This window comes from Lissotriton helveticus, chromosome 12, assembly GCF_964261635.1.
Source record: "Lissotriton helveticus chromosome 12, aLisHel1.1, whole genome shotgun sequence".
NCBI lineage: Eukaryota > Metazoa > Chordata > Amphibia > Caudata > Salamandridae > Lissotriton > Lissotriton helveticus.
In genome coordinates, this window is record NC_136073.1 from 581,960,212 (window position 1) to 581,985,191 (window position 24,980).

A 24,980-nucleotide genomic window follows, 5' to 3' on the forward strand; every position below is an offset into this window, starting at 1 on the left:
GGTATGAGAGGGGTGCTTTGGGGTAGACCTACCAAATTTCTCATAAAGGCCTGTTCAATCTTTAGAAGACTCAGTGCGTTCTTATGTCCCCAAAGTTCTGCACCGTACATAGCTGCTGACCTAGTCTGGGTTCTATAGGTTTCAAGAACTGGGGCAACCGGTTTAAATTGTGATGTTTTATGAAATTTCCCAATACCCCCTGTAATCTGTGTAAGTCTCAGGGCGGATCTAGATACCTGGTGTCCCCAGTCAAAATCCTTGGTTAGTGTGACACCGAGGTAAACAAAGGTTTTCACCCGCTCAAGCGGGGTCCCATTCAAAACAGGGTTCGGGCGGGTGTGCCTCGGGGGATTGAAAACCATAAACTTGGTTTTATCCAAGTTTACCTCCAATCCCCTCGAGGCACAGAAGGTTGCAAACCCATCCAGAACCCGCTGGATGCCCGTTGATGTTCGGGATAACAACAAAGTGTCATCCGCGAACATCAGAGCTGGCACCCGTCTAGTAGCCAACCTCGGGGCATCATTATCCCTGACTCCCTCTAATTCATCCACCAAGCCGTTAACATAAAGGCTAAAAAGTGTAGGGGCCAGGGCGCAACCCTGGCGTACACCCCTGGTTACGGCAAAGCGGGCCGAAAGTTCTCCATTCCTTCCGCACCTCACCTGGGCGTAATTCCCCGCATGCAATCGAATCAAGACATCTAATAAATAGGACTGGAGGCTTGGTTCTTCCAATACCCTCCATAGTTTCTCTCTGGGCACAAGGTCGAAGGCGGCCCGCAGGTCCACAAAAACAAGGTAGAGGCTGCCACCCTCTACTCTTGCAGTTTTCCTGAAAAGGACCTGCAGCCTAAAAATCTGGTCCAGGGTTGAGATGCCAGATCTAAATCCGGCTTGGAGAGCGGTCAGTATTTTATGTTCCTCTATCCATCCCAATATTCTGTCCAGTAAGATCCGGCCCATTAGTTTTTGCGTAGTATCTAAAAGGCTAATGGGCCTGTAATTAGATGGAGATAACAGATAGCTCCTCTTGTAGATGGGAACGATCTCAGCTCCCAACCAGGTTTCTGGTAACTTGGAACCCCCGAGGATCGCATTAAACAAAACTACAAGATACGGAGTCCAAATTTTGGGCTGGGAGCGGAAGAGGTCGCCGGGTAATTTGTCAAGGCCTGGGGCTTTGTTTGGGAGCAGTCTGTCAATAGCAGACTCCACTTCCCTGAGAGAAATACTCTCAAGGTTTTGAGAGGAAGTCATCGCCTGATCATCCATAGGGCCCCTCCGACAGCCCAAGCCCGAGGCCCCCGGCAGTCAATACTCGTGCAGGGGGTCTAGGTCCGGGGAAATCCGAAGGGTCCTGTCTACTCTTGGCTTCTGGGCCTGCCGTTGATGCACGTAGACGCCAGTCTCGGGGCTTGTATAAAGGGCTGCAAAGTGTGCCTCCCATACTGAGGGAGCTATGTCCGGGAAATCAACCTCTCCACCCCCTTTTGCGCGAGCATTAATTATAGCCCAAAATAATTTGGCATCCTTTAAAAGGAGCGCTTGTCTCAGTTCTTCCCACCTGACTTCCTCCCACTCTCTCTTACCCCTGATAATCTCCTTTTTGTACAGCAGTCTAGTTGCCCTAATTTGTGCATTATCTTTGGATTTGATTGCTGCAAGGAGTTCCCTCTTAGCTTTCTTACAGGTACAATCGAACCAGTGGTGCGACCTCGTTTGTTTCTACTTACTGGGTAGAGCACCTCCCCTAGCGTCATGGCTAGTTGCGTATGTATTTCTACGGGTTGTCGACAAAGGGCCGGTTCGCCCATCTTGCTTATGCGAGGAATTGCAATCTGGTATATTTTTGCAAGCCTGGTGGGGGAATTCACAAAATGGGGCCATTTAATCCTTCTCCTATTGTTTGTTACCGTGAGAGGAGTCATCAACATGGCAGGATTTGGGACTGGATTTGTTAGGCCAAAGGACCCAGGCTTAAGGGTTAAGACCAAGGCATTATGATCGCTATCGTGCCTTGGTACAATCCTGAATTCTATCAACTTATCCCAATATTTTGCCTCCATCATGATGTAGTCTATGATGGAGGTTTGATTTGCCCTATTATAGGTGACTAGCCCTGGACAATCCGGATCCAGTCTCCCATTGCACCCCCGCAGAGACGTTGCAAGGGAGAAAGATTTTATCTGGAGCACCAACGGTGTCCATGCCTTAACTGGTATGATCTTAGGCTCTGGGATACACCAGAATGAGTTTACCTCGTCTTGTTCACAGAACTCCATACTACCCAAGGGCTCAAACTGACAGTTAAAATCACCAACCAAAATTATCGCGATGGAGGGGTCCAATCCCTGGATAAAATGATCGAGTGCCCTAATTGTGTTTGATTCCTGCCCCTTCTTGACCGGCCTTGAGTAGATATTTATTATAGCTACTTGTGGTTTACTTTGGGGTGTTAGTAGGACACACTGGACATCCAGGGAATTTGTTTGCATTTGTTTTGCCTGGATGCCCAAGTGAGTGCCTATCCATATTGATAGTCCACCCGAAGGGCGGCCTCTGCCTGTAGATACTGCAAGAATATCGTAAGTTGCAAAGGCCGGATTAGTGCTCTCCTCCATTGCCCAAGTCTCCTGCATCAGGCAGATATCGTGAGCAGCCATGAAGGCATCCCACTCTGGTATGAGGAGTTTGTTTTTTAGCCCGGCTATGTTCCAGGAGATGATTTTTAAACAACCTTCCACTGCTTTATCAGAACCTTGTACAACCCCCCCTCCATTTACAAGGAAGGTATCCAGGTTCCCCTTTTCTCTAGTCCCCTCCCTCCTCGAAGAGTAAGATATTGGGTCATCCCCGGTGGGGGTGGATGTAACATTTTCCTCCAAAACCCGTCTCCTAATGGGCTCTTCATTGATGAATTGAGGTGGGGAATCTCCCTTCGGTGTGAGTCAATCTACCTCCTCCAGCACACTAAACCTGTTCCAATGGGGTTGGAGGAGGTGTGTAGAATGATGTGGAAAGAAATCCTCTCCAAATGTCGGCCTGTATTGCATTTGGTAATATTGCCACGGCTTCTCAGATTCCACAGTATTGGCAGCGGTTTACACACAATCCTGCTGGTGGGTTTCATCTGACTAGTTGTTTTGCTGCTTCTCCTTCCAGTCCAGCACTGATCTTGAATGCACCCCCTGTGCTGGGCAACGGCTCGGTGGGACCACCAGCTTGCTGGGATATTCCCACGGAAGTGGTCCCCCTTGCTCCCTCCCTTCTCAACCTCTTACCATATTCCTTTCAGCACTCTCCTCTCTCCAGTGTCATAACGCAAAATGATGCCCCCCAGCCAATGCAGAATGTGAAGAGGGTTTATGAGGCTCCCAGCTCTGAAATTATTCATTCGGTTTGGGCAGGATGTGGCCCCACTGAAGGGTTTGGGGGCACCTGAAGGAGTGACACACCCTCCCACCCCCCACACCTCAGGGTCTGCAGGGGCCTGCGTTACGTCCCTGCTCTCTTCCTTCCTTCTGTTTTGTTATGTTTTACTCCCTCTTGTTTTCCGTTCCTATTCTCTCTCTCCCTCCCTCTTCACGTTTGTCTCGTCTCCTACCTTCCACCCTGTACCTTTACACTGCTCTTGCTGCCTGTCAGGCCTTCTCTGCAGCTTCTGCGGCAAGTGGGCAGTACTGGGTAGTATCACCCTTGATAACCCAGTCTTTTCACCTCCCTGTGCTTTGTCCCAGTCTGCTGATCACTGAACGTGGTTAGGAAACATTCTCAAGGTTTCCTTGACTCCCCAGTAGCTGGTGGGGCTCAGGAGTCAACAATTCCCTGCTGGAGGTGGTTAACTCGTTCTGGATTCAGATACGAAATAATTGAGGCACAATTTTTACGTTTTTTCTGATTTTCTTATATAAAAAATCCAGAAAATAACCTGTTAGCTTGTACGTTTTTTTTTTTTTTTAACGGAATATGCAACAAGCGTTTGCCATGGAATAGGTCTCGCATTTGCGAGAGTTTGAGCTTTTGGCATTGTAAATGACAATGCCTTTTATTTATGTTTTTTGAAAACCTGCAAGTATTGTGTAAACATGCACTTTGTACTTATAGGTGTTTCTTACGACAAGCAAGGGTGGCAGTAACTGTGCCTCTTTGTACTTGTAGTCAATGCTTACCAGAAGCCAGGCTGGCGGTAAAAGACGCAGTTACTGCCAGCCTTGCTTCTCGTAAAGAATTTGTGTTTACGCACCACATTACAGGTTTTCCAAAACACATAAATAAAAGACATTGTCATTTACAATGCCAATAGCTCAAACTCTCGCAAATGTGAGAACTATTGCATTGCAAATACTTGTTCTTATTGAAGCCCATTCTCTTACAGGAAGAATCATTGTCAGCGGAGGTTAAATGACCACACCTTGGAAGACTCCCAATCTAAGTGGAAGTGGGCTGGATATTTTGCAAGTGATGAACATTGTGAGGCAATTAAAAATTTCAGGTCAAATATTAGATGTAGGGAAGCAAACTGCTCAGTCACCACTTTGGTAGGTAAATTGTCAAGATAAGAGTGTACATGCATGTCTGCTTTTGTGTTAGTGACTTTTAGTATTAGCTGCTTTATGAACACAGTGGACCAATTGTGAGCCCTTTCAATATGAAATGATCATTACCTTAAAAGAACAAAATTCACAGATATTCTCTGCACTTGATGCACTGGAATGTGCTAGTTGGTGATTCAACTATCGATGGTGAGCAGAAAGCCCCTTGAAGAAGAGAGGAACCAGTATTGGAAGTGTCACTATGTTGAACTATTGTAGTTTCTGAAAGTTTTTCATTTTTATAAATAGGGAACCAGATGAAGGTCCAGTGTATCCAAGGCCACCCTTTGTACATCAAAAAGTACCTATAATAAATAATTCGATCCATCTTAACTCACCAGACAACTTTTAAGCAACACAGACCTTTTTGTTACTTAATAGAAATGTGTTGCCTCAAAATTGGAATGTCCCATGGTTGCAGAGGAAACTGAAGATTATGACTGTAGAGCTAGGTCTGCAACAACTAGAGGTCTCAAGTAATTATTTTACAGTCAAGAAAACATCTTATATCATCACCCCCACCGCCAGTTGTAACTGTAGTGTTTGGTCGCTGGTATGCATGTCTTCAATTGCTTTGCCTTCTGTTATGCAGGATTCAGAGACCACTGCACTGTAAAACCCCTGAACATCAAGACTGTGGTAGAAGGAGCCTCATTAAAGATCACAGGGTAGAACTCTCTTCACTGTCAATTCAATGTCATGGACTTTATTATTTTACACTTCATCGGTCATTTTTTGGAAATATGATAACTCCAAACAAGAATTGAGAAACATTGTGTACAGTTCATGAACATAAAGGGACGTTACAGAGATGGGCACATGTGTCACACATACAGGCATAACAGCACTCCTCCACACTTCCATGCACAAACAACCCAACATGCAGACAAATACCTATGGGTACAAGCAGGGCCGGCTTTAGCAGTGGTGCTTCCTGTTGCGACAATATCTTTTGGCGCCCCCTCCCTTTGACCTCCGCCTCGGATTCCCTCACTACCACCGGGCAAAAGTGCCCCTCATCTCTCCATAGCCCATCTCTCACATACATTTCATTGGCTTTATAGTGCTGGTAAAGGCTGCTTTTACTAATCCTCTCAGATATCCACCTAAAACACAGATCCGTTCTTTGCAGCAGGCATATTACCCTCTACACTACTTTATGGTGAGTCAAACCTCCCATCTCTCTCTCTCTAGCAGGAACATTAATCACAAGAGTTATCATGACATTTGTATTGCTGCCTGAAAGCTGGATGCACAAGGAACTCTGCAGCAGGTGCTTTTAAACTTTAAGTTACTGCTAAACACAGCGCCCCCACCTGACTTCACTGCCCCCCCCCCCAGCCAGGTCAGCGCCCAGTGCAGCCGCACCCGTGGCACCGCCCTAACACCGGCTCTGGGTACAAGCCAACAGAAATACTAAAAACAAGCCCACAGACAACTCAGAGAGGCATCCATACATATGGGGACAACACCTACAGTCGCAGACAACAGATGCAAGGGCATACACACACATATGTGGAGGGTGGAGCTCCTTAACCTGCCGATTTGAAAAAGTCATCCATCATTCGCAGTTCAAGTGCCAATTGACCGTCTTACCTTGAAAAGTGCTGGGCTTTCGAAGCTGACAATCAGGAGTCTTGTCTGGTCGCCGCTCGCGTTCTTCAGAAGCCCCGGGGGCAGAGACACTGAGAATGACCCCTTTTCATTGGATGTACTTTTATTCAACTGCAAAATGGAGGACAGAAGGATGGACATTTTTTCAGAGAATGACAGAAACACAGAATAGGGACCGCTTGTTAATCAGGGTTCACTTACCCAACACTCCATCTGTCAGAGAGCTGCTACTAAAGCTACAATAGGCTACTAAATACAGGGCTCGAGTTGGGGTACCACGCGGGTGGATGCCGTCCCCCCACTTATTTTACCGGGAGGGACGCCATCCCCCCTACCAAAACAGCTGGACTTCACTCTTTGGCCGCTCTGGGACGAGGAGCTCGGCACCTTTCGTGACGTCACGTCCTGTCGTGACGTCACTTCCGGTGACAGCATCCCCCCACTTCTTTTTTTAGGACTTGTGCCCTGACTAAATATATATATATATTTTAAACGTAAGGCCACCTTCCTTTTGAAAGGTCAATGTACTTTGCAGCAATTGTATGCAGCGACCTACAGGTAGGAGCCGTTACGTCTAGTTTCAGAAAGAAGCCCCCTAATGTCCGACGTCACGCGAAGCCAGGAACTTACCAGGGACTTGGAGTCGAGGACCAGGCCCTGGTAGCTGCTGGTGTTCAGCTTGATGACGGAGGCCCGCACCAGCCCCTTCCCAAAGGTTGTATTCTGCCCACTGAAGTTCACGGCAGTGAGCGCGGCCTCCACTCGCCGCAGGGACCTGCGAGGAGACAAGGACACAAAGCTGAGAGAGATGTTTGGGTGCAAGGCACCAGAGAGGGATCTCTCGAACTGCCCAAGAAAACAGCCTTGACAATTGACATATGAGGACATTTGCTCGGAGATGGTTTAGAAAAGTCACCAGAACCAAGACAACTTTACATGTTTTGAATCAAAGTTCAGGACGAAATCAAATAACAAATGAATTGAAAAGTAGTCCATGGCTCCACACAGCACAAATAAAGCATCATTTAATAACCTAACATCAACCAATGCAATGCTTCCCAAGCAGAATTTCACATAGAAAAGAGGACCAAGGTCTGGCAAGTATATTCTATTTCAAGACTTGACAAGGACTGGGGCTGGACGCAGTTTCCAGTTAATAAAGTGAAAAGGTCTTAACAAAATCTAGGGTATATAGATCATTCATCCTCTGGAATTTACTTGCACATATCTGCTGCTGGCAAGACCAACTCCACCGCTGAAACCCGTCCTTAGAAGAGGGAGTTGACTTTCTCACGGTCTCAAGAATTGAAGATTCCGTGAGACATACTGTAATGAGCTATTTCTCTGCTACAGACTTTACATGACTGATGTATTGGTGGGGGATTTCTGAATTGGTGGATTGATTTACTGACTGATGCTGATTGAGAGACTGATTGGCCGATCGCTTTGTAGACTTACAGAATGAATAATTGACGGATGTATTATGTCACTAAATCTGTAAAGCAGAAAATGCAACTCTAATTGGGTCGGCCTAGGGAGCTAGGAATCTGATAGAGAAACAAAACCGTATTTCCGCAGTCATTTGACCACTGACATTAATCCTCTTACTTCCATCGGATTATTACTAATAGCTTTATGTTTGAACGGTTTCATAGTTGTCCACAGGATAACTGGTTAGAGGTTCATGTAAAAGGGCATGCATTATTTCCTTTAAATCAGGTATCTTTGAACTGTTTAAAGTTATACATTTAGTGATATAAGGTTGAGCAAAGTAACAAGAGCAGTCATGCCTTCTTGACCGAAAAACCATATTCGAGAATTAAGAATTAGCCTACTGCACCATTTTATAGTATAGATTTCTTCTTTGGTTTCTTCCATGGCCCAGGAGCATAACTTGACTGGGTTTTCAATCTTTCTTTGCTGTGCTGAGACTATCGTCAAATGAAGTTATCCTCTTCAGAAAAGATGTTACTGTAAAACATACTGTTGTTTCTGGTATGCTATTTTCTGAGCAGGTCAGCGTCTAGCATGCAATTCTCTGTTGGAAAAACCCAGTAGGCTGAACGAGGTGAAAAGGGCAGGGGGCACCAAGCAGCAGGGTCAATCAGCGGAAGCAGTTGTTTCGTCTTGACAAACGCTTGCAATAAGCAAAGTGGACACAGGATGGCAGGATTGCTCAGTTGTCTGCTTTGCTCAAATGAGTTTTTGAGTTTGATAGAACAGCGGCTCTTCTCCCTGAATTTCCTGCTCACTTATTAAGTGTAGTATAGGGTGACCAGGCACCCCGTTTTGCCAGGACGGTCCCTGTTTTTAACCAGCTGTCCCAGCAGATTTCAAGAAATTTAGCTCATGTCCCTGTTTTTTAGAGAGGGTCGACTAAAAACGGTGGGAGGTGTTTTCTATATTTTACAAAGCAGGGATAGTTATCAGTTGTTTCAAGAAAGCAATTTAATTAACAGGTAAGCTACTGGGTTTAAACATTGCATTTTAATTAGGTTCATACTGCCTGTTCTGTAATTCTCTGCTGAGGAGCGCTCTCATTGCTTGAAGTAAAATTGTAGTCCTTCTTCTATTTTTGTGAAATGTCCCCGTTTTTGGCTTTAAAATTCTGGTCACCCTAGTGTAGTAGTAATAAGGGAAGTAGCCGCGCAGCTTCCATTGGTGCAGCAGGTGCAGTGGCAACTTGGCCCAGAGCCTGAGGGACCCACTGAACCCGGATTAAAGCTGTATTTCTGTGTAAGCATCGAGGCCAGAGAGCCCATTTCCGCCCTTGTTCAAGGAACGGCCCATGCATGACACACTGGCTATGCCACTGGTAGTAATAGGACCATAGTGCAGTGTCCTTTCAACCCAGGTACTCGCCAATGACCATGCCACACACAGAGAGTAATTGTACACGTCTTTATTTTGCTGTATGTAAGTCAGAACACAACATTCTAAACCTGCCTTCAACTCATCTCTCCAGCGCTTATTTCACAGGCATACAGTGTACAGGGTAAACCAAAAGAGTTCCAGCTTTCTTTTATTTACAAGACACTACATCTCCCGCTTTGTAAAATAAAAAGTGAAACTTTTGCAAAATAAATTAATTTACAAATAAATTCATGAATCAATACAAAAATCTACAAGCAAATATAATTATTCAATTAAGCATTGTGGTGCCTGAATCACGTGTCCTGATCCGGTCACTGGAAACTGGGATCTGGCAGTCAAAATTTCCATGATCTGAGCAGGTGAGGTGAAATCATCAGCACAGAGTCATCAACAGTCTGGATGGACCCAGTCTCTACATTAAGATTGATGTTTGGTGAGTAATGGGGCACATATCGAAAATGAGAGGAATCTCTTGTACGGAACTTTGTAGGATGCTGGGCAGTCACCATGAGTCCTTTGGTGTTAGTAATGGTAAACGGCTCAACCTTAAAAGGAGCACCAGACTTTCTATTTCTGTATTGTCTGGCAAGCACTCGATCTCCTCTTGTAAAGGTAACATCTTTTGCATGACTACAGGATGTTGACTGTTAGCATGTATTTTCATCTTCTGTTTGCGGACAAAGCCCGTAGTATGAATGTCTTCCTCATTCTTGGATCTGAGGTTGGCCCATTTGGGCAGCTTGGTAATCATGCTTCCAAACATGAGAGTTGTAGGGCTTTCCTCTGTCGTTGAGTGATAGGTCAAACTGTAAGCTTGAAGAGTAGTGTTTAAAACAACTTTGAGGTCAAGCTTCTCCAATGCAGCACACTGAGTAGATTTCTTTAGAATATTCATGAACAATTCAACAAGACCACTGGCCTGGGGCCAAAGAGAAGTGTTTTTTAAAAATCCATTATATTGAGGTGATTTAAAAAGTCTTCGAATTCTCGACTATTAAAAGATAGGCTGTATTGTAGGTACAGCCCATGTTGCAAAAATGCCATCTAAATTTTGAAAAACCTTTTAATGTGTAGGCTCTGCAGCCTCCTGAAGGAGCACCAGGGCAAGCAGAGGGAACATCTGAAACTTCATGACTATTCAAGAGTTGGCTTTTTCCAGGAGATGGGGAACATGGCGGCCAGCTAGCGGCGGGTCAAGGAGGCTCCGGGAGTCAGGAGTGTTGTCGACGGCATCTTTACAGCTTTTTGTACCCATCGAAGAGGAGGCAATATGCAGTAGGGGATAACCACTGAAAAGGGGATTGTTTCCCCAGCCAAAAGTAAAATTAGCTCACCAGTCCCTACGACGTGGGAAGAAGAGGATTCTCCTCCGCGCCTCATGCCATTTTTGATCACGGCAGCAACAAAGTTGGAGGTGGCAGCGGCGGCTGCGAAACAGCCTGGAAAGGACTCTCGGGATCCGTGGTGGTCCCGTAGCACTGGAATTGGGTAGGAGGCAGAGAGCGTCAAACGCATTCCCGTCCGGGGCGGTGGAGGGAGGGGCAGCACCAGCGCGCTAGGTGCAAGTGAGTCAGATGGAGCCCTGAAGGATGCAGAAAGTACACCGGTGGATGCAGGTAGGGGGGGAAGAGTGTACTGCAGGGGAACAAGAGGTGTGCTATCCGCACAAAATATTCAAAGGTGATTTTAAGGGTGAAAAATAAAATCCCTTGGGAGCAAATTAATACTGTGGAAGCATTACCAGTTGGGGGTGTGAAGGGGGAGACAGTAGCACACACCACACAGAAAGGAAGATATTCCTTAAGGAGTGCACTGGTAGGACCGGTTACAGGGCCTTTATTAACTAGCAAAATAACTTTGCAATATACCTTAAAAGCTGTCAAAATTTCCAGTAACCATCTAGGCCTTCTTGAGATAGGGACTGAAGAGGCGGGCAGCCTCAAAAAGGGAGAATCAAGGATTGTAAGGGTGCCTCTTCAAACAGCATAAAGTAATAATTACACATTCATTGAGAACTTTTTTCAAAGTAATGCCAAAAACTTTGATATTGAAACACCCAGGTACGTCTACGCCAAATAACATTGCATGTTCCTCAGGAAGTAAGATGGAGATGATAACCAGCCCTAACAGGTTCCAAGTGCTGGCTGACAATCCTCAGTTAGTGGACGAGATTGTCCGGTTACACCCCCGCAGGTCGAGTTGCAAAAGGCCTCACACTCAGGGGATATCTGCAGAGCCAGATAGTAATATCAGACTTGAAGTTGGGTCCGTCTAGTCAGACGGAACCACAGACGGAACCACAGTCTGTTTCAGACCTGATTCAGTTACTGGCAACAGAGGTCAGAAGTAGATTTGAGATCTCTGAAGCAAATCAGGCTGAGATTAGGTTACCATGTGAGAAAATGGAGAATAAATTGGACGCTCTTGCGGCTAGAACTGTAGCACTTGAAATAGCAGTGAAGGGTCTAGGGTCTGAAACTGAGGAAAACAATAAAGAGTTCACCCTGTTAAAGGAAAGTGGGATGGGTGTTAAAGAAAAGTTTGAATCCCTTAAAAATGCTCAAAGAAAAAATAACCTCTGCTTGCCGAAAATCCCAGAGGGGGCGGAGGGTGAAATCTTAATCCACTTCCATACATACAGGATAAAAGAAGACATTCTGGTCAAAGCTCTAAAAATTAAATCTTAATGTAGACGGAATTAGCTTTGAAATAAGATCAGAAGTGTTATCCATCACCGCAAATAAGCAATGGGAGCTGGGGAAATTACTGGATCCTTTTAAGAAGCTAGGTGCCACCCCACAGTTGAAATTCCCTGCAACTTTACAGTTAATGCCTAATATCAAAATGCACACCTTTTGATGGGTGGAGGATGCGGATAATTTTTTACAGACTCTCTCAGAGGAAGGGACAAGGTAGAGGAACTGGGAAGCAGATCCCCCTGTAGCTAACCTGTCATTAATATCCTCAGGTCAAGTAAATAATGGCAATGGGTAAAAAGGGGTGAAGAGCAACAAATAGCGATAAGGTATATTGTATCCTTCCGACCACAGGAGGGGCCCCATAAGCCTAGGTAAAGGCCATTGAGGAAGGGAAAGGAGGGTTCTCCAGGGTGTCCGCCTAAGTATAGTTTTCGGCGCCCCGAGGGCATGAAAAACTCGGCCCATTCGATTAATAAAACGAGTGCCCAGTTGAAGGTTCTCTCTTGGAACGTGAACGGATTAAGAGTTAAACATAGGAGGGAGAAGATTTTACAATACTTATAAGACACCCCTGCACAGATTCTAATACTGCAGGAAACGCACTTAACGGACATAGAAATGAGAGATCTTTTTAAGTCTAGGCAATGGGTTCAGAATTTTATCTGTTCTGCCCAACAACTAACTATTAAAGGAGTGGCAATTCTTATTAAAAGGTGCCCATACAACACTGTAGAAGATAGTAAAGTAGACAGGACAGGTAGATGGGTTATAATGAAAGTTAGGTTCTTTCATTATAAATTCAGATTGGTTGAGTACTATGGGCCCAAAATAGATAATCCCAGATCTCATTCAGGATTGCTCATGGAGTTATTACGTTTTCCCAATCCTATAATTTTAGTACTAGATTTTAATGTAGTCCTAGATCCAGAATTGGACCGTTCATCTAATAGCAGAGCAATTTTAAATAGTAAGATGTAAACCCTGTTAAAGTCCTGTATGAAACAGCTACGTTGGGTGGATATCTAGAGAGATAAAATGGGCACTAAAAGAGGGTGCACCTTCTATAACAAAAAGTATGGCCGTCATTCAAGACTAGATTTCTTTTTAATAGATTAAGATCTGAAAAGATGAGTGAAGGATGTTAACCACTTAGGTGCACATTTATCAGATCACTCTGCAATAACTTTAGTTTTGGATCTGCCAGTTAAATTACCACAGAGGAGGTGGACATTGGATCGTGTCATATTGTTGGAGAAATCTGTGATTGCGAAGTTGAGTCTCGGGAGTTCTTTGCGACCAATCTTTATAGTGCCCCATTGGGGGTTGTATGGGACGCCTACAAAGCCTTCCTAAGGGGGTATATAACATCTTTACAGATATCCAGACAGAAGAGTCATGGAGATGAAGTAGGGAGAATAGAGCGGAGAATCCAGCAGTTGGAACAACAGCTATTAGCTTCAGGGGCGGAACAGGAAGGAGGACATATACAAGCATCTCTCCAGACTCTTAGATTGGAACTAGCCGGGGTGCTCAAACAGAGATTAAGGAAACAGTGGCAAGTAAGCAAACTTGCACACTTTGAATACTGGAAAGGATGTGGGAACCTCCTAACCTGGAAAACTAAAAATGATCAGGCAAAAGGGTTCATAAAAGAACTTAGAAATGAGGTATCAGGCAACAACTTTACAACCAGCAAAAAAATAGAAAAGGCCTGTCATAATCACTTCAAAGAGGTATATCAGGAGCAGTTACGAGTAACAGAAAAGGATATTGAGGCCTGTTTGGGTCAGGGTGTTCCGGCTAAAATTGAGGATAGAAAGGCTGGTAACCTTAACAGTCCCGTTATAGGGAGTAAAATTAGGAAGGCCATAATGGCTGGGAAGTCTGGGAAAGCGGCAGGTCCATTTGGGATACCAGCTGAATTTTGTACGTGCCTGAGTGAGGTTATCACCCCTATAACCGAGAAGCTATTTTCACACATTTTCGAGGAAGGTAGAGACATGCCAGCATCCTGGAATGAAGCCACATTCACGCCAGTTCTAAAGCCAGCAAAGTCACCCAACTCTTGTGACTCATATAGGCTTATCCCTCTGCTTAATTGTGATTACAAAATCTTCGCAAAGATTTTAGCAGAGAGGTTAAATGGGGTGGCGGGGGGTCTTCTGCACAAGGATCAAAAAGGCCTTGTTCGAGGGACTGGGATTCAGGATCTGACCTACAACCTAATTGGAGCAATAGATTTAGCTACACTTCACAAAACTTCACTGGCCATTATCACTTTAGATGCTACCAAAGCGTTTGATTGGGTAAACTGGCGCTATCTGCAAAAGGTATTAAGGCTGTGCAAGTTAGCAGAAAACTTCGGTAGGACCGCGAGCCTAATATATCAAACGTCTACATCAAGGGTTTTGGTGAAAGGAAATCTATCCACGCCTTTCAAAATCCAGAGGGGAACTAGACAGGGGTGCCCTTTATCTCCCATACTTTTTATTTTATATATAGAACCCCTGGCGGTAAAAATCAGGCAGGACAGGATCCCCCCTTTTAAATATAGAAGTTGGGAAAAGAAGGTGGCCTTGTACGCTGATGATCTAATGGTGTAAACCTCAGATCTGTCCTCTGCGGTTTCAATATTGTAGCCGTATTCAATATTTGGTCGTATTTCAGGCTATGAAGTAAATACAATAAAAATGGAGTCCATGGCTTGGAATATGACCACACAACAAGGGAGCAACAAAATGGAGATAAGATATCTGGGCATCATGGTCTCACAGGACATCAAGAGAATTCCAGACATTAATTAAAAAAAAGTCAGCAAGGAAATTAGCAAGTCATTGGCAAGCTGAGTTCATTTACCATTGACCATAATTGGAAGGGTAAATCTGATAAAAATGATGATCTTCCCTAAACTCATCTTTATATTCCAGAACATCCCCATGGTGTTTAGGGAGATCTGGCTTAAGAAACTACAGTCCAAGATAAGTTGTTTTATCTGGGCCTCCAAGGGCATATGTATCTTGTGGAAATAACTCTGCAAGAAGAAAATTAAGGGAGGACTGTGCCTGCCAGATTTAATCTATTATGCATGGGTTTTCCTAATGAGGAATGGTAAAATGCTGTTGATTGAACTGGATGGTTCAGATATCGGAAGAATTGCTGCAGACTCTTGGGAATAAGAACTTGTGTACCTCACAGAATGAGGCTTTATTGAGGCAATGAAAGTTCATCTCTTACATTTTTTAACGTCAAATACTCCCTGTCATTAGTGAGAGGTCTAGAGTGCTGGTTCCACAATTGATGAGCAATAATGTCTTAACTTTAACATGTCACTATCTTGGCTTGTGGCAGTGACAATTTGTTCTAAGGACACGGCAGCTGGGATGTTTGATTCCAAAATAAAATTGATGTAGGCCTCTGCTGGTTTAGATGGGGTACCAGGAAACCGTTATGGCACTCTTGAAAAATAATCAGCAGGATTCTGGTCTTTCCCTGAACTACAAAGAATTGTATAGTTGTATTCCTGTAACCTGAAACCCCAACGTTCAATTTGAGGAGGCATTTTGGCTTTGGGATTGCCAAATATCAGCAACAGTGCTTGATGACCAGTCACTACTGTGGGAGGCTTTCCATACATGGAAATATTCACAAGCCCAAACCACTGTCAAACTTTCTTTTTCAGGTTGCGCGTAAACACATTCCGTATGTGACAGGCTTTTACTAGCATATGCCACAATATGTCTATGGGCATTTGGGTGTCCGTTGCGCTGTGCAAGGATTGCGCCTAACCCAACAGGGCTAGTATCAAATACAACCTTTGTGTGAAGTTTGGGATCAAAGTAGGACATTTCAGTGACACTCAATAGCTGCCTTGATTTTTTGGAAGCTCTTCTCACATTCATGTGAGCAATGAAAAGACACATTCTTTTTTGTTAGTTCTCATAAGAGTGCACTGACCAAAGCAAAGTCTTGTATGTATCTAGAACAGTAACTGGCTGTTCTAAGAAATGATCAGAACATTGAAATGTCTGGTGTGGGATATGCAGTAGACAACGCTTGCACTTTAGTTGGATCAAGTTTCATGTCACCATTAGAAAAGACATGGCCAACGAATGTCAAGCTTTTATCGTGGAATTCACATTTGCAGAATTCAGAGTTAAGCCTGCATCATTCAGCAAATTACATACTTGCATGAGAGCTTTGTCATGCACTTTCTGTGTGGCTTCAAAGACCACTATGTCATCACTGTAGTTAAATGCATTTACTACAGACTGTATGATACGTTGAGTGACGTCTTGGAAAAGTTCTGCAGCATAGGATATACCAAGCTCAATTGCTTACAGCGAAACAAACCAATATGCGGAAAAAGGTTGTAATGTACCTGGATTTTTCTTCAAGTTCCAATTGGTGATATCCTTTATTAAAGTTGAGCCGAGAGAAGAAATTCGCACCATTTAATTGAATTATCATATCAGCAGTGTGTGGACCAGAATGTGTCGCTCGCTCAATTGCCTTGTTGGCCTGACACATGTTAAGGCGTATGCGTACAGCTCCATCGCTGTCTCTTTAAGGCACTTCTACAATGGGAAGAACCCATGGTGTTGGAACAGTGGAGTGTTTAATGATGTCATGTTTAACCCCTTCACTGCGGCGGCTATTCCGCCGCAGTGCTAAGGGGGCGGGGCGGCCGCGCGGCGGCCGCATGCTGGTGACGGAACCGCTCCGTCACCAGCCGCGGTTGAGCTATGCTGATGACGGAGCGGTTCCGTCATGGCCCCGCCCGCTCAAAAGAACGCCCAGCGTAGGCGTGGAATCCGCGCCGTGCAGGCGCGGTGGCAGGGCCATGACGGAACCGCTCCGTCATCAGCACAGTGCCATCGCAGCTGATGACGGAGCGGTTCCAACAACAAATTAGGTTCCTTGTCAAGTGCTTCTTGCAAGTGAAATGCAATTAAATGTATCTTTGAGCAACAGGACAAACATCCTCATTTACATGTCAATTTACTTTCATTGTTTAGAGTTTTCCTAACCTTGAAGTAATGAAGTAAATTGCGTTACAATTTCATGATGAGCATTCATATTGTAGTTCACTGATATTAGTCCCATATCAGCTGCAGTGCTGAAACTCAGCACATAGGCACTTGAAGCTGTAGTACGTGAAAAGATGCTTGTACCACAGTTTTCTTATGCTTCATCATGGCTACAAAGGAACCTTGACTCTTTAAGAGCGTTAAAGCAGCCCATGTGTATACTTTAGTTTTGGACTTCGTAAGTTGTGGTAATGGAGGCAATTCTTGATATTTTTCCTCAAGCAGCATGATATTTATTGACACACGGTTGTGGTATCCAACACCCATTTATCTATAGAGTGATACCTGGACAATGTTTGAACGTTTTTGGTGCTTTTCTGTGTAGAATTTTCTTCACTTTGGATTTTTCTCACATTCGAAGAGCCCCAGATGTGCATGCATTTTTTAAGTAAACATCGACATTGCAAGATTGTCATTGTCACTTTCACTGGAAACTGATGCTGAGGAACTCTTTGTTGATGATTTAGACAATGATTGATTTTGTTTGATGTCACTTTGCCCTAGTTGGTGTGACTGCTTAGCCTTGTGGGAGCACAACAGATGTTGCTGAGTTTGTGTCCGTCTGTCATTTTTTCTTCACGCTATGACACACTAACATTTCTCTTCGCCTTGCAAGTCATCACAACATGGTTCATTTTTACCACAGCTGATTCACATCTCTCTAATGGCGGGACCTTCATGTGGAAATGACAGTCCACATTTGTAACATGTTTTCTTTTTCTGTGGAGACATCGCCTTGTGTCCCTCGGCCTTGTACCTTGGATTACTTTTCATGCTCATGACTGAAGTACTTGGGGCGCCTCCGGCCTCCATGTCAGTTATTCGACGTTGAGCACACTATTCAGTGTGAGCTACCTTGAGCACTTGTTCAAGCTCAGAGTTTACTTCAGCATTCATCATCGAAAGGAATCTCGCAGACATCCATCTATCACTCAGAGGATGGTAGATTCCTCATCATTAAATTCATTGCATTTATAGTGCTTAACCAGAACATTCAGTCTCTCAATAAACTCAATACTGGTTTCACCTGGTGTCTGGCGTTCTTGACTGAACATGTATCTTTCATATTCTACATTTGGCGCTAGATTAAACTTGACATTAAAGGCTGTTTTGACTTGATCTTGCGTCACTTCACCTTCACGTGGTAGGTTTTCATTGCTTCTTTCACTCCTTCACCAACCATGTTCTTTAGATACTTTATCATCTTTTTGTCATCTTTTTCATCTATGGAATCTTGAAAAGTCTCTGTCCACATAGTCCATCTATTGCCAATATTAGGTTTTTTGGCACTATCAATTGCAATGGGCGGTTTTAGGAATGCAGCTGCCATGTATGTATGTGTGTGTGTATATATATATATATATATATATATATATTGATGGACCATAGTGGTCTTTCAGGCACATTTTGTTGAACTCAGTCAGGCAGAGCTTCTCAAGCGCATTGTGATGTGCTGGCTTTGAGATCAGCCTTAATGACTTTTGGAGCTTGGATTTCGCCCTGGCTCCCCTTCGAAGCTCTTTACTGGATGGCAGTCTAGGGAGTTGTTCTCAGTCCAAACGCTGCAGCTTTGGCAGTGGGCCACTTCGTCTGGGGAAGGCTACACCAGCACAACCCCTAACCCTCTTTCTGGGGCCGCTGCACAGCATATTGTGGCAGGATGATTTGTTAATGGTTTTGGTAAGTAGATACATCTTTGTACACTACAAGTCCATGAAAACAGATACCATTGGTTGGCTTTGTACTTAAATGCTTCTTCGCAAACACTTGGTCAATCTCTGCTTCATAGCACATGCATTTCAGTTTAATTTGTACTGAACTATTGCTGTGTGCTGCTTTTGTAACCTGTTTACATCCGCCTTTAGCATTCTTACTCCGTATAGCGTATGGCATTACTTTGCGTAATGGTGCAGCACTTTTTATTTGCAGCCACTTCATTAAGTTCCTGGCAACTGACACATAGACTTCCAATGTCGCTTTCTCTTCAGGCATTTTTAAAAGGCTGGTGTTGAGCTGAGATTCCACCAGTGTCAGCTTTGAGTCTGCACTTTAATTGGGGCACACATGGTACGCACAAGCAGTTTGCTGGACCATGGCAAATTCTCTGGAAGAGCGCTTTCAGTGTACAGGCTTTGTGTCCCCTATCTCTTTGCCAGTTGTAGCGTTCTGCCAGCCCAGGTACTCGCCAATAACCACACCACACATGGAGAATAATTTTACACGTCTTTATTCTGCTTTGTTTATGTCAGAACTCAACATTCTAAGCCTGCCTTCAAGTCATCTCTCCAATGCTTATGACACAGGCCTACAGTGTACAGTGGGAACCAAAAGAGCTCCAGCGTTCTTTTATTCACAAGACACTACACATAGGATGCGTTTGTTTACAATTTGTGAGAAAATCTTACCTAACACGTTCTGGAGAAGCTTTCGCCATAAATCTGTTAACTTTATTAGTTCCAAATATATACACACATAGTGCAAACTAGACCCAAAGGTATTGGGGTGCTTTACATAAGCATCGCTTACATTACACAAGAACACCTTATTTTTTCAGGGAGATTAAGTGATTTTCCCAGGATGCTGAGCCAATGCCGAGACTGGAACCCACTTCTAGATGTGGTCGCTGAGTGTAATTAGCAACTGTCGTAGTGAGTGAGGACTAGCTGCACGTGGAGCGCGCTGCATGGAATAATTACTCAGAACAATGATGTGGTTTGTTAGCTTGCGGGACGGACATTGCCTGTCACAGCGCCACCCTCAGCCTTCAAATAGTCGCGGTACACAGGGAAGGCCACTAAACACACATCTGCGGGAGGATAGTAGGGTCTCATCAGGACTAGAGATCAATGCAAAGTCCCTGAGGTAGCTCGGATCGCTCCTCATGAGCGTGCATGTTATGAGGAGCGATCCGTGCTTCCTCAGGGACTTAGCATTGAACTTAGCCCCTCCTCTTTGTGGAATTATTCATTAGTCCACCAGTGAATCTTGACAGTGGATTAAAGAGACTGCTGCCCTCAAAGAAAATCTCATCCTACTAAGGAATTGTAAAGATAATCTACTGAATGCATTTTAATTTTACAGTTTAGCCAAACCCAGGCATCCCTAGTCCTGATGAGACCCTACTATCCTTGAAGGGTCAAAACACCATCAACACGATTACAGAGAAAGACAACGTTTCCACATTTTGCTGATACAATAATTTAATTTATGTATCCAAAAGACAGATTTTATTTACTGGGCATACATATTAGGCAAAGCTCTGACTTCCAGAGTCTACTGCCATCATCAACATATCAGCAATAGCGTCAGTAACAGTTTGATATAAGGAACACCAATTATCCATGAGTCGTTTTTAACTGAAACTGCTGCCTCGTATTTATATCAACCAACTACCTGTTTTTGCTGATGCTTATTTTCACGTTGTCTTATTATTTTGTATTTGATTCTGATTTGTATACACACCTGGGTCTTTTGCTACTATATTCTCTCTACACACTTTCAAAAATAGTTGTGTGAATTTTATGATTGTTTTGGATAAAACTAAGTTCGACTGAACCGTGTTACATACTGGCTGAGTTATCATTGCACCTTTCAAACATTTATGATTTAACATTGGTATTTTTGGATTGAGTCCGCACAGAAATATGATAGTCATAATTTACATCTGAATGAGTTCCATGTGAACGCATGTTTCAAGGATCACTTGATACCGCTGTTTGCATGGACATAAGGGTTGCTCTTGTAGTTTTGTTTAATATTGGCCTGAAGGAGGAGATATTACAAGTAATTTCCTTGTCAGCAGTGATCATTGTGCTGCAGCATCGCGTGATGACCCATGGGTGATGTTCAAAAGTGAGCTTGTACTTGCTACCTGCTTGCCTGTCTTTTATGAGTAGAAAGTCACAAGGGGGGATGTCTGACACCAGAGCTCCCCGGCAAATGCTTGCCTTATGATTGGTGTTTCTTCTTCCTTGTAGCATTTGATCACCATCGATGGGGGTTGGCACCCACTCTGGGTGGTGTGGGATTGTGTCCACTAGGATGAGACCCATGCTGGCATGTCCAGGGGCTTGCCCGGTGGTTGAGTGTGGGGATTTGGCAATTTTCTTGCTGGAATGCAAGATGGCCTTCTCCAACTGTTGATGGTCTGCGAGCAATGCATATCACCTTATTGAGTGTTCGCATAAATTGTTTGACATCTCCGTTGGCCTGTGGCCAGCGGGAAGTCACGCTCCTATGCTTATACCACATGATTGCAGGTACGTTGCAAACTCTTGACTTTGAAAAGGGGTCCCATTGTGGTCCGAAGTTCTCATATGAGCCTTCAGGATTGGCTATCATCTTCTCGAGCTTGGGGATGATCTCTGCAGCTGCCGGAGATGTTTCAATTTGACCTCTGGGTATTTGGTGTAGTCATCAATCAGGAGGTATCAATGGTCTGGTAGACAACCAAAGTCTAGGCGGGCACATACCCATGGCAGTTAGGGGCCTTGCTCCATAGGTATGGGTGTAGGTGCATCTGGCAGGCCCATATCTTGCCACCATCGGCAGGTCTGCACATTGACCATGACCATTTCTTCCATGAGTGAGAACGAACATTTGCACTGGAGTGGGTCTTTCGTTTCAACGATGCCTTCGTTGCCATTATGGACTAACTGCATTACCAAAGATGTGAGGCGAGCAGGGATAACTAGACAGGGTCCTCGTAGTAGATATCCACTCTTTCATGATGCAGTGATTCGAGAGTCCTCTAGGCCTCCTGTGTTCAGTGCTATTGATGCTCTTTGAGGGATCTCGCTTCCCAGGTTTGTTTGTGGAGAGGGCTAGTTGTAGGCATTCATCTTGTTCTGAAGTACTGTGGATGGTGTCCAGAGACATAGGTAGGGGCCTAAATATCTCTATGGCATACCACGCATATTCTTTAGCTTCCTCTGTATCTTCTGTTTTTTCCTGGGTGGCTTCACATGAGTGGCGATACAGGTAGTCAGCTGGGTTTGTGGCTCCTGGCCTGTACTCCACTGCCACCCCACAGAAACCTGCAGCTGAAGTACCCACTTTTCAATGTGGGTAGGAGGTTTGGAAGCAGAGCCTTGAAAAAGGGGTATGAGTAGCTTGTGAACTGTTGTCACGACAAAGGGATGACCATAGATGTACAAATGAAAGTGTAGACAGACCCAGTTAATCACTATGGCATCCCTCTCAATCTATGAGTACCTTTGTTCTATAGCATGTGACCAATTGGCATATGCTACAGGGGCCCAGTCACCATGTATTTACTGCTGCATGAGGACAGATCCTAGCCCGTTTGGGCTAGTGTCGACTGCAATGGTGGTCTGTTTGGTGGGGTCAAAGTAGGATAGAGTGGTGTCTGCAAAGAGAGCTTCTGTCGCTTAGAATGCTTGTTCATGCACCACATCCCACACAGGTCTGGAATGTGAAATGAAACCAGTCCTGGCAAACTGCTCGGTCCGCCACCTGGGGAGGAGGTGGGCAGTACGTCGAGCTGTTTCTTAGGGCTGGTTTCGGCCGATTTTATCACAGGGGCCGATATTGCCAACAAAAGCGGCCCCCTAGGGAACCAAAACCGGCCCCCACCCTGGCGGCCCACCGGAGAAGCGCCCGGTGCCCGCTACGGCCAGTCCGGCCCTGATCCCACACCCACATGGTTGTTATTTTTGTGAGGCATCTGAGGAGCTGTGTGAGGTTTGTTAGGTTAGGTATGAATCATCCACAGTAGTTTACCATGTCCGGAAAACTCCTCACTTCAGATACGTTGGTCGATGCAGGAGCTTCCGGACATCTTTCACCTTGTGGCCACTCCATTTGCTGAGAACGTGTATCTGAAGAAGCTGATCCGTTGTCTCATGAATTCCCACTTCTCTTCCTGAAGTGTGAGACCTGACTCCTGGATCCTTCCGAGTACCCTGCAAAGGTGTTTGTGGTACTCCTGGACAGATCTGGCAAATATCAGAATGTCATCACAGACACTGAAGATGCCTGTAGTCCTGCAAACAGCTCATATATGGTGTTCTGGAATACATCTGCTGCACTTGATATCCCAAAGTCGAGGCAAGGGTAACGCCTCAGCCCCACATGATTAGAGACGGTAGTAATATACCTCGACTCTGGGTGTAGGGGAAAATGGGGATCTGATTGCAGGTCTACCTTTGGGAACCACTGGGCTCCATTGAGCTCTCCTATAATGTCGTCAATGGTGGAAGTCACGTGGTGCTCACGTTCGATTGTGATGTTTGTGAGCTGCTTGTCTACGAAGATGCAGACCTCTCTAGGTTGTTTCTGCTTTTTCACCACTACGATGAGTGACACTCATAGTGTGTGACCTATGATCGTTTCAATAATGCTGGCACCTTCTAGCTTGTCAAGTTCCTCTTCCACTTTCAGTTGGAGGTCGAATGCAATGCAACAATGTCATAGGGCTACCAGCTGTAGCAACTGGTCAATGTGCAAATTCATGACTTTGTTCTTCAGACAGCCAGCTCCATCAAACAACCTTTCAAACTCAGTCAGGATGTGTGGGAGTTCTTTAAGCTGCAATCCAAATGCAAAGGCGACTAGGCCGGGGTCCTGGCTGTGGTACCGCGTACTAGGATGCCTTGGCCTCAATCCGCTACATAGATGGTTGTATCAATGCTCTTGTCCTCATGTGAAATTGAAGACATGATGCACGCCTAATATGGGTAGTGGCTTTGTTTGTAGGTAAGCAAAGACTCTGACTTTGGCCTTGGCTAGCACTGGAGGTTTTGGTATGGTTTGGAATGTGTCAGTGGACATGAGGTCTATGGATGCTCAAGTGTCGATGGCTGTGGTGACAGAGTATTGTCTGATTCTGATTTGACATTGTGGAATAGGTCCCCGGGTGGCGTTCTTGTGCCCATCAGTGAAGATTATGTGAGCAGTGTTTTAGGTGACAAAAACATCATTCATGTCTCCCGTCTCGCTTTCGGCTTCTGGGAGAGTGTGGATGGTATCTTTCGTGGTTTTGTGTTTTGATGATCTGCACACTTTGGCAAAAAGGTTGCATTTGCCACACGCTTTGCACTTTCTGCCCTAGGCCAGGCAGTCTGCAAACTTGTTTGGCGGTCCTCCGCAGTATCTGCACTATTTTTGGCATCAGTCAGTTTCCGCCGGGGCTCAGCTGGGCATCGAAGTTGCACTGCGTTAGCTGGTTCCACTTTGATTTTTCTGTGGAGTGTGACCTCCATTTGTGATAAATGAGTTTTCTGAAGCTCTTAAGACCTTCCAACTGTGAGTATGTGTCTTAATGATTTTCCTAATTCTTGGAGAAGAGCTTCACTTAGTTTGGAGGAGGCACAAAGTTGAATCCCCAACTACTGGGAAGTTCCTTTAGTCTGTCATAAAACCCATCCAGTGACTCTTCTGGTTCTTGGAAAGCTTGCCAAAAGATGAAGCAATCGTAGTTCCCTTTGGCCTTTGGCTCAAATTGTGCACTCAGGGTGGCAACATGTGTGTCTTACACTTTGAGCGCTGACTCTGTGAGAGTTTTGTATGCTCTTTGTATGTCTTTGCCTCCCAAGTGTACATGTATAGTAGAAGGGTGCAGCAACGTTCCACTGTAACGTCGTGTTCCACCCAGTCTCTCCATTTGTGTGCTTAGAACTAAGTTGCCCCCTTGATGAGGAAAGGTTTGATAGCAGGCACAGTGGCCATATTGGATAATTTGGCATTGATCTTGGCCTACAGGTCAGTTCCTCTGGGGTTTATGTGGGTCAAGAAGTCCCTTCCGGCACAAGCACTGTCCGCCTGTGCAGCATGGAGCATCCGCCTGGTCAAGGAGCATTTGTATATTGACACAATGCATGGCCACCTCCCTGTTGTCCCTCTTTGGATCATCACTGGCTATACCACATGCTAGAGAAGTGTGTCTATTGTAGATGGTGGTGAGCACTCACGTCGTTATGGCAGTCTCTTATTGATGGTGTCAGACCTCGGTGATGCCAGAGCTGGTTAGTAGGTACTGTAACCTGAGTAGTAGGGTAATTGGACCGCAGAGAGATATCAGAGGACAGTCCACCTCCTGACATGGTGAAACATGTTCACAAATTGGCAGGTCTGTTGTGTCGATCTTTCCAA

The 24,980-nt window shown here is 44.8% G+C and overlaps 1 protein-coding gene across 4 annotated transcripts in view; it reads right to left on the minus strand.

The window, feature by feature from the left end:
• The window catches only part of ADGRG1 (adhesion G protein-coupled receptor G1), a 431,161-nt gene that overhangs the window by 28,701 nt on the left and 377,480 nt on the right, over positions 1-24,980 (minus strand). For all 4 annotated transcript variants that reach the window (XM_078670641.1, XM_078670642.1, XM_078670643.1 and 1 more), the window contains 2 exons: positions 6,839-6,983; positions 6,191-6,319 (listed from right to left, as the gene is read on the minus strand). In XM_078670641.1, coding sequence (XP_078526767.1) covers positions 6,191-6,319; positions 6,839-6,983 — 274 coding nt within the window. The remainder of the gene's footprint in view (positions 1-6,190; positions 6,320-6,838; positions 6,984-24,980) is intronic.